Source organism: Chelonia mydas, chromosome 17 (assembly GCF_015237465.2).
Source record: "Chelonia mydas isolate rCheMyd1 chromosome 17, rCheMyd1.pri.v2, whole genome shotgun sequence".
Classification (NCBI taxonomy): Eukaryota; Metazoa; Chordata; order Testudines; family Cheloniidae; genus Chelonia; species Chelonia mydas.
In genome coordinates this window covers 18813720-18823947 of record NC_051257.2, presented here as the reverse complement: position 1 = coordinate 18823947, position 10228 = coordinate 18813720, and the positions used below count along the sequence as shown (strand labels likewise).

The 10228-nt window shown below is 51.7% G+C and overlaps 1 protein-coding gene across 3 annotated transcripts in view; it reads right to left on the bottom strand.

Annotated features, from left to right (window-relative positions):
• The window catches only part of SH2B2 (SH2B adaptor protein 2), a 64270-nt gene that overhangs the window by 3216 nt on the left and 50826 nt on the right, over window positions 1-10228 (bottom strand). For all 3 annotated transcript variants that reach the window (XM_037880725.2, XM_043531073.1, XM_043531072.1), the window contains exons 5-8: window positions 7501-7595; window positions 5532-5717; window positions 4742-4935; window positions 1055-1226 (exon numbers count right to left, since the gene is read on the bottom strand). In XM_037880725.2, the coding sequence (XP_037736653.1) occupies window positions 1055-1226; window positions 4742-4935; window positions 5532-5717; window positions 7501-7595 (647 nt within the window). The remainder of the gene's footprint in view (window positions 1-1054; window positions 1227-4741; window positions 4936-5531; window positions 5718-7500; window positions 7596-10228) is intronic.

Genomic DNA, 10228 nt, shown 5'->3' with positions numbered 1-10228 from the left:
CGCCCTGTTCAGCCCCTCAAGATCTGATAAGACGCATGGACACGGGTAATCAAATCCTTCCCACAAGGTCCCGCCTAATTGCGTCTCGAGCGACTTCACTCTCCCTGCCTCATCAAGTATGTGCAACAGGCCACTCAGCACACCCCTTATCACCGGAGCAGTAAATACACACACTGGCCCCCAGCATGCTCTTCCTACAGCTCATGGAGATGGAGATGGATACACACACAGAGCTCCTTTAGATTTTTTTATATATGGAGGCAGCACCTCTAGTGGTTAGAGGAGAACACTGGACATTTGTAAGGCCATGTGCATGGTTGTCAGCCGGGACTGAACCTTGGACCTCTGGATGCAAAAGCCCGCACCACTTCTGCCTGAGCTAAAAGGAGCTGGATCTGCTAGCCAGGGCTGTAGCAGGCTCAACCTCTATATATGGCCGGGCCACCACCAGAAGGGGCACATCCACATCCAGGATGGTGGGTTTCTATTCTAATCCCTTGCTGTGTGACCCTGAGCAAGTCATAATCTCGCTGACCCTCACTTTGTCTCTCTGTAAAATGGGATAATAGACACAGACCCACTTTCATACCATGCTTTGAGATCCCTGGATGAGAGATACCAGACATCATGTTGTGGAAGTTCTCTCTGGAAATCCACCCCAGCCTATATCAAAGGGCGCCAGCCTGTAAAGCCAGCTTGGTCCTTCTAGCCAGGGAATCTTGGACACCACCATTCCTGAGCTGGCTGCTGGTCAGAAGAACTCAAGGGCTAAGTGACGTGCTCCTAGCCCCACTCCCCAAGGGTCAGCATAGGGGCAACACCTTAGAATGAGCAGGACAGCTTTTGGGAAATGGTACTGGAGGAGAAAACACGAGAGAGTCTTTTTCTTTTGGATGTTTGCAGGGAACTTGGTGCAAGCACGTTTCTCCTGGAGACGGCCCTGACCCCAAGTCCTAGGATCGCATCCGGATATGAGCTCTGACCCATCTCCAGCTCTCCTCACTCATCTCCTGTGCAGGATCAGGAGGGATGCTGTGCTAGCCAGGTGACCTACCAGAGAAGGGGCCCTGTGCCACAACGTAGCTGCGGAGAGTGATGTCAGCTGAGCCGCCGGACTCCAGGGGGATGGGGTGGGTGTGGAAGTGCCGCAACATATCGAAGATGGTCTGGAACCAGAGGTGCTGCACATGGCACTGGCCGTTCTCGTTCAGGGATAGCCGGAGGTGCTGCAAGAGAGGGGCGCAGTGAAGCCGATGGGCCGCAGGGCAAGTCCACAACTGCCGTGGATACTGACCCAAGTGTTATTTCTGCCACAGACCGTGCACATGGCTTGGTTCCTTCATGTGCTGGCTAGAACGTTTACAGCTCCCACAATCCAAAGGCTACTGGTTATCTACAAACAAAATTGTTTTTTCCGCTTTGCTAGCAATTTGGCTCAAAACAGGAAGATCTCACGTTTCAGAGCCGATTGAAACTGATTGGCTGCCAAGCAACAGTTGCTATGACCCATTCAGAAAGCGTCTGGTCAGGGAAGCTGGCCTTTTGGGTTACCAGCAGCATGAAACAGAAGTGTTCTTTGAGAAGGGGGGGAAATAAAAAGGAAAGCACCTTTACCAAAAAGCACTGGAATAGAGGCTGCACAAAGAGAACATCCAGCAGAGAGCTTCTGCTCTGGGACCTTTCATTGACACTCACCCAGCTGCATGCAAGTTAAAGTGCAACTGACTTGCAGTGCAAGACATTTGCTGGGAAATCAAAGGCTAGTTCCCACTTTCTGCAGTGGAGTGGCCTGTTAAAATGTTCTAGTTTCACCCCTACGGGGCAGTATTCCTTATAAACACTGCGCATTTAAATGCCCTTTCTGTGTTGCAAGTCCCTCCTGTGAAGCGTGAGGTTCCTCTGTGCAGCTCCTACCAAACTCGGAGGGGGGGCGGTGTTTATCAGTAAACAATTATGTTCTAAAAATAAAACAAAAAATATGTATGCAACAAGAGCTTCCTTTCTTGGGTCCTGAGCCTGAGAGGTGCTGAGCACGCACAATGTTCCCTGAAACCAGTTGGAAGAGAGTGCTCAGCATCACTCAGGATCAGGCCTGCCATGACTTGCCAAGGCTAACACTTGCCAGCGGGACATCCCCTTCAGCCCTGCAGAGTTGAGAGTGCTCCCTGAGCCCTAACCCATTTCAGGAATGTGTCCCTTTCCCCGTCACCCCAACCCAGGGCTTAGCAGGGTGGCTGCTGGAACGAGCACCCCCCTGCCATGTCTAATAAGAGAGAGGATTTGCATTCAGCTCTGCCACTGAAACCTGACAGGTTTCTACTTCACTGAACCCCCTCAGACTTCATCCACAGCACCATTCAGGCGAGTGCCTTTCGCTTTCACGCACCAGGCCAGGAACCTGTGCAGCCAGCACCAAAGGGCTAATAGATCTCTCCATGGGAGATTACCTAGCGGCGTCACCAAGGGGAGAACTGATGCCTCTTCGCTAGAACATGGACACTTGCAAGAGTTATTGCTACCATACCGAGCCACTCAGGCTGTCCCAGCATTGAGGGCCATCGATGCCAAGCAGAAACAGAAACAGAATAAGAATAAAAGGGAGGCTTTTAATCCAGTGATCTCAAAGCACCTTAGAAAGGGAGCCAAGTATCAGCCCAGTTTTGCAGAGGAGCTGGACAGAAAGGGGTCAAGTAACCTGCCCATGGTCACTCAGTGAGTCAGTGGCGGAGTCGGAAATAGTCTGCAGATCTCCAGAGTTGTCCCCTGACAGAGTCGCATAGTCCGTGCTTAACCTGGGGCACGTGAGTCATACACCGCATAAAAAGGGGTCTGCGTTAGACACACACACAAAAACAGCCAGCAAGAACAAACAGGCTTTATATTTAAAAAAAAAACAAAAAAAAAAAAACAGGCCTTGCTCTGATCTTCCTATTGTGCTGTTCCTGGCAGGCTGGCACTGGGATAAGGAGCTGCCAGCATTGTTTCTTTTAAAGCCTTCCTGCCTAGGCAGAGCAGCAAGCGCTGTCAAATCTCTGAGATGCATTTCAGTGGCTCAACATTTCCACTCCCCCAGCTTCATGTTCGCTGAGAGCCCTAGATAGCGGCTGCATTTCTCTTGGGTGGGGGGGGGAGGTGGTTAACGCTCACTTGGGAGCCAAGCCCGGAGACTAAACTGCGTGGGCTATTGGCAAAGTGGGTGGTTTGGGGTCCCCTTGGGCATTTTATTCTCTATTCATTAGAGCTAGTCTGGCAGGGCCCCCTCTGGCAGCATCTTAAGCCAACAGGAAGCTTTCACTTCCTCCGACACACTAATCCTCCAGGGCTGCTCTCAGCCCTCTCCCTGCACCGAGCAGCTCATTCACTCTCCTCTAGCAGCCTTGCTTCCCACTGGCTCCCTGGGCTGCTCTAGGAGGCTAACATCCAGCTTCCTTTAGAGCCCCCCAGGCTTCTTTCACAAGGGGTTTGGTAGCCCCAGTGTCCTGGCTACATTCCAATTCTGGTAACCACCCGACAATCCCTTCCTCGCTTGCGACTGGATCCAAGACCCTCACATCACTCTCTGGGGACGTCTTCACTGCAGCTAGAGGTAGACATACGCACACGAACTTTGATCAGGCTGTGTAGCTGGGGCAGCGCAGGTGGCAGGAGGGGCTAGCCACCCTGAGGACCATCCCGTCTGAGACCTAGGCCCGTACTCAGGCCATTGGCCCACCCTGCAGCTACATTGCTACTTTTAGCGTGCGAGCTCAAACAAAGCTAGCACACGTATATCGACGCAATGTACCCTCCGTACTAACCTGTAGCTCAGTATTTCTGTGCCCTGTTAAAAGGGGTCAGCGTTCCACCCCAGAGAGAGCTGCATTTCAGTGATGGTGAGCTAATCCCTGTTCATTACATAGGTCTCCATCTTGCTTTCAGATACAAGGGTGTCACTTCCACTGAAATCAATGGGAGCTTTGCCTAGAGAATCTGGGGACAAAACTGATCTGTAGTGTTGCAGCCCAGTAGACCCGGCACTGGACTGGGACTCATGACACCTGGGCTCTATTCCCGACTCTGCCATTGGCCTGCTGGGGGACATGAAGGAAGTCATGTCCCGCCCCGTGCCTCAGTTTCCCCACCCGTAAAAAGGAGATAATGATACTGACTTCCTCTGTAAAGTGCTTTGAGATCTAACAATGAAGAGAGTGAGGTAGTAATAGTTTGTGGAGTGCTTCCAATTCTGGTAACCACCTGACCATCCAGACCTCTGGATGAAAGGCCACACATAAACGTTAGCTCTTTTCATTCCCTCTTATGCAGCACAGAACTAAAGAGACGGAGAACCACTGTCATAACTTGTTATACAGCATGGCCGTGTGTTTTAAACAGCTGCAAAGGTGGCCACATTTCAGCCACAGGTGGAATGGATCTTTGTGCATCATTCTGGGATGAAAGGCGCTTTCAAGGGTTGGAGGATTATTCATGTTTGGGGATCTCGGCAATCCCAAAAAAGCCCAGTCAATAACGACACTTCCGAGCATCTTTTTAGAAGTCAGCAGAGCTATCCTGCTTCCGAGCCCCACTGTAATCAGACAGGTAGGCCAGAGACAGGCCCCTGTCCTGCATCCTGCTCGCTACATATTGGACTGACGCTGAGAGGTGGAAAGACAAACTAGGGATAGCATCAGAGAACAGTGGGTGAGTGCGGCTAGTGCAGTTCTAAAACCATTTAAATAATAAGCATCACAATGGCACTTGCCTTTGCTTTCCCCTGGAAGTTAAAAGTCAACACGTATTCGCCTGGTCGAGTTTCACTCTGCCGAATGACAAACAGACCGTGACTCCTGGCCCCACCGAAGAGCACCAGCTGGGCGGCTTTGATCCGTGACAGCGTCCCATGGAACCAGGGGAAATCTGAGAGGTTGATCTCCGCTTCTGTCTCGCTTTCCTCCCCTGTACAGTTGGAAAGGGGCAAAAGAAAGGCAGTTTAGAGAGGGAAATGGTTGTCCTTTGAAAGGGACGGCAGCAACAGTGAATAGACCGCAGGGCTCTGGCAGAGGACGTTCTGGCTGTTCCAGAAGGATCAGGATCATATGCTGGGAAGATGACGTCTGAGTCAAATACAGAGGATCATGTTGTAAATGTGCACCTGTAGCTAAGCAGGCTGGCTACTGGGTGCTCCACTCAATTCCACTGAAAGAGTGGCCAGGCAGGGCAGAAAAAGGATTTCTATATTAAACCAATGGGCTCTTCTGGCTGGGAGCAGCGGGGCAAGGTTAGAACTGAGTGCACTCGTCCCTCCCTGCCTGCCTATACACACCTGTCCCCATGAACACCCCTTTAATTCCCCACCTCCGCCCTTCCCCCTCACACCCTTCTCTCTAATCAGAATGCAGCAGTTCTGCTCAGGGTTTGCTCAAGAGACCCACGTTGCATTGCAATGGGATTTTCCCCTTTTCTTCTATCAGTTGTGTCACATACAGCAAATCAGCTGGAAGGTGGCCAACGTGGCTACCTCCCTCCCCCCCCCCCCGGAGCCTTGCAGGTACCTGCTAAATGACTGCTGGTGGCTGGTGACTCCACGGTCTGCAGGAAGTTTTCCAGTGGTACATGGGCCAGGTGTTCCCCCAAGGAGTCCCTGGCCCTGCCATGCGGGGGTGAGATGACAGTGGCAGCAGTCGGGGTGGTGGTGTGGGTGGCAAGCACAGAACATCTGTCTGGAGTCCTGTGCACACCTGAAAGGAAGGCAAGCTTTAACGGCTTAAAGCTCAGAGTTTCTCTGCGAATCAACCCACAAGCACCTGTCACGGACCTACAAGATCGGTGCTACGCCCTCAACTTTGGAGCAGTCTCTTCGGGGAACCCTTCAATGGGCCAGACCCACAAGGGGTCTCACTCCTCCTTCAGGGCAGGCCATGCAGCCTCCCAGGACTGAACCTCGGGGGCTCCAACACTCCTGCTTCACGCCGCGAGATCTGCTCAGCGAGTCCAACTGAGATCGACACCTGGTAGAGACCTGTCCACCCACCAGGGATTCATGCACGTCACCACGTATTTACGGGGACACTCAGGCAATGTTGTCAACACAGGTGGGTTTATTAGTCACCTGGAGCACAGCAGAGGAAGTCCTTAGGTTAGCGCAGAGGAATGAGGGTTAAAGCATAGCCTGGTCTGGCTAGCCCAGAGCCCCAACCAAGCTGTAAAACTCCATTTTCCGGCTCTGTCTCTCGCAGTCTGCCTTCCTTAGCCCGTTCCCAGGTGAGTGAGCTCCCAGCTTACTCCAGAAGCCAACACTTTATCCCGCCACCTCACACCTTCCAGCCCTTTGTTCTCAGGCTGGGGTCTTTGCTCAGGGTCCCTGCTGACAGGTGGGGGAACTGCATCTCCCTCTGGGTTGCTGCTTACTGGGTCAATGTCTGGTTGACTGGGTTTTCCATTGATACAGGCTTGATTTGTCTCTTGCTATAGTGTCAGCCTTGGCCAGTTCTTTTCAGGGACATATTCAGGCTCAGGCAGCTAGGCAAAACACACGCACACACTCTAGGTCACTTAGCCTGCCCTCAGAGACAGCTTGGGCCTTTCCCCACCCTCGCTGGGTAGCCATGCAAAATATAAGGGAAACTGAGGCAAACAGAGGATTCATAAAAATATTATAGAAAATCCCCACGTTGTCAACACCACTTTCAGTAATAACGGACGTGGTGTATTGTCCTCTATATGATCTGCTCCTACTAGAGAGAGAAAGGTAGACAGTTGGCTGGTTTAGTTTGTAGGGTTAGTTAGTTGGTCACCCTAGAGACTGCAGTCTTCCATTTACCCAGAGAATGGGTCCAGACAAGCAGAGCCACTTTAATCCTTCCCTACATCACCCTGACAACGTGCTACTCCCCTGCCCCAGAAGAACAACCGCGAGAAGTAAGAGAGGGTAGTTCAGTCTCAGACAGGCCATTCACGGTGCAGCCGCTCTGCTGTGACTAGTGACAGTGGTGCCAGGATGCCTCAGTAGGAGCTGGACAGAGACCCAAAACTCATCTCACACCCAGCAATGAAGTTTTGGTCAACAGAAATGGGGCAGATTTGAAACAGAAGCCAGAGTCTCCATGTGCTGGTCTCAGTCCCCCATTTCTTTAGGGATAGGCAGCAAGGGAAGGCTGCTGGGGTCAGGCTAGGATCAGCTTGATTTAGTTGGGGATTGGTCCAGCTTTGAGCAGGGGGTTGGACTAGATGACCTCCTGAGGTCCCTTCCAACCCTGATATTCTATGATCAGCTGCTGGCTACAGGGCACATGAAAGCGAGTCAGAACGGCCAGATACTTGGCCTGCATCCCTGGCCTGTCAGATCAGGGTGGCTGCATCATGAACAAGAACACATCGCGAAGGAGAGCGGAGTTGCTCCCACATTTTATGATCTTTTCTTTTGTTGTCAGCTGCGTTCTCGCCTGGAAACCCAACCCAACACCACAAGATGCCAAACATCTGAACCCAACATTTCTGGTGATTTTCTCCGGGTGCCCTTACCATCGGCCAGAAATTCACAGCTGCAGGAGGGTACCCTGCCTGGCAGGCAGGCTCCCTGCACACAGGAGGAAAGTTCAATATCATCTCCGCTGTCCCTGCGAGGAAAAAACAGAGCAGATGGTCATGTGCAGGCTGTCACTCTCTGCAGGCACATGCCTCACCGGGGATGGGGTGAGCAGGGAAGAATTTCCACTCTCAGGTAGGAACCATGGTTCATTTGACTGATCTTATAATTCTGGGTAAATTCTAGCTTCATGCACTCAGTTGGGTGTTCTGGATCACATTTCTAGTGTCTGTACCATGAAACAACGGGCCCCAGCTCTGCCAGATGGCTGCAGTGCCTTGCTTGCCAGTCCCTGGGATGCAGGCCAAGTTCCCATGCTGGCCACTCATGGTGGCGACTCGGAGGCCATTTGGGTCAGAAGCGGAGTTCAAAGAGAGCATCTGGGACCGAACGGATGGGGGAAGGTAGGGGAAGCAGAGCAGGCAGGAGAGATGAAGGCAGGCCAACCCCAGAGATGGAGGACACCCATCTGGAGATGGAGGAGCCAATGTTTACCATCGGGGGGTGGAGTGGGAGCAAGACAGGCCTGGTGGACCTTGAGACAAGATCTCTTGGGGTGACGGCAACAGCCAGTCCAACAGCGGGAAGTCTGACCGAATGACCCCCTATGGGAGCAATGCCTGTGCACATCCCTGACCATTAGCTGACTCCCCCTGTCAGTCATAGCTGTGCCCGCCCCTTTAGCCTGACGCCACTGTCATGCAAAAAGCCACGCTCTCTTGAAATCCTATTTTTAGCCTGGATGCTCCCGATTGCCCCATTGTGGTGAGATACGCACACCGGTCTCCGTTACTCTTGGAGCAACAGCCTCTAGCTGAATCAGGAGGACACGTGCTAGCAGGCAGCTCAGGAAGCGGTTTGTGTTGGCGGTAAGTGTTTGGGAGGGAGCTGCTGAATTATTTAGTAAGCAGTGAATGAATCAGCAGTCGGAGTCGCTCAGCTGCAACCCTTAAAAAAGAAACCACCTCTGCAGAAAATGTTGACAGGGCACTGACGAGGTTTCCGATTCAAACCCTTGGCAAGCACGGCACTCACAAGATGAATGAAAATTCACTCTTGGTGCTCACCAGGCGTGTCCATGTCTTAAATATCTCAGACTGCTCTACGAACACAGGCCCTGATGTTGCAAATACTTATGCCCGTGGTGGTTAGCTCTGGGTCCACAAAGGGCTGCAGGGCTGCTCAAGTGCTGGAAGTTAAGCACATGCAGGCCCGTTTGCTGGATCAGGGCCCTTACTCCTGCAAGGGTGGCAAAGTGTTTGCCCCCCATATTGCAAATGGGGAGAGAGCCGCACAGAGATGTCAAGCTGCTTGCTCAGAGTCACAGAGCATGGCAGTGGCAGAGCCAGGAGTCCTGGCTCCCATCCACTGCCTTAGCCCCTGGATAACACTCTTTACAAGCTGCAGGGCGGTGACCAAAGTGCATTAATGTGGTCCTCTAGACTCCAGAAAGCCCTTTGACACCAAAACCCTTGACCGTTCTGTGGGCTGGGCGCTCTCAGCTGAGGGCTGCCGGATGCTCTCTCTAGCAAAGCAGAACATGTACAATGTGCTCCCAAGACGGGGAGTCAATAAAAACCAACAGACCCCACCTTTCGCAGTTCCTCTCTTCACATCTGAGCCACAGGGGATTTTTTCCTCCCCTGTGAACAGCTTAGTATTTCAGACATGTTTGGAATTAGAATGGAGCCTTATGCCGCGGAAAGGCAGCTAAAGCCAAAGCAAATAAGTCTATTTGCTACTGTGAGATGTTTGTTAAGGTATTTTAACCTTTTCCATGATCTCTTGAGGAGTCAGACCCTCCCCCCTTCCCTCCCCAAACCCTCAGTGAGACGAAGACAATCTTCTACAGCATCTTGCAACCTAACGGATACCATACCAAGCTGGTTGTAGGCTGCACACATAGGAATCACTGCCTGTCAGTGAAACCCAACCACCTCTGGGGAGGAACGCAGCAGCTGTCTAAACCGTAGCACTCCACAACAGCGTAGGAGAAGATGTGAAGACAAACGCTGTATCCAATTGCAACTGCAGGCAGAACGAGACTGTAACCCACTGGTTAGTGTGTGCAAGACATCCAGGATTCCAGTCACAGATAAGCCCCCACTTATGTGATGGCCACTATATTAGTGGACAGACTGGGGATTTAAACTAGGAACTCCAGAGCTACAGACATGGGTTGTTTCAGCTAGAGGGACAAACCTCTGTAGCTGCTGGCTGTAACAGGCTCAGATCCCCCGCGGCTCAGGCACCGAGCGGGACCCCAACACACACTCAGCAGTGGGTCACGCAAGCACTGGGAGTGTTTGGGGTCACAGAGATGATGGCTGGTTAGTACCAGGGTTTCTCTTCCAGTCAGCTGTGTCTGAACGCTGTTCCCCGTCTGCCAGGGCAGTAGATTGGTGGGTCACACAATGACTAACGCTAGCCAACCTTTTATGAACAAATTTTGTTGCTGAAAAATGGGCTTTTTTAAAAAAAAAAAAAAAAAAAAAAAAGCATTTTTGGGTGAACAGAATCATTGACTTTTTTCATTTTTCTTTCTCTCTATCTGAGCACCTCACCCTCTTTATAATGGATTTATCCTTATAACACGTCTGTGAGGTGAAGCAGTGTTGTTATCCCCATGTTACAAATGGGGAACTGAGGTACCAAGAGACTAAA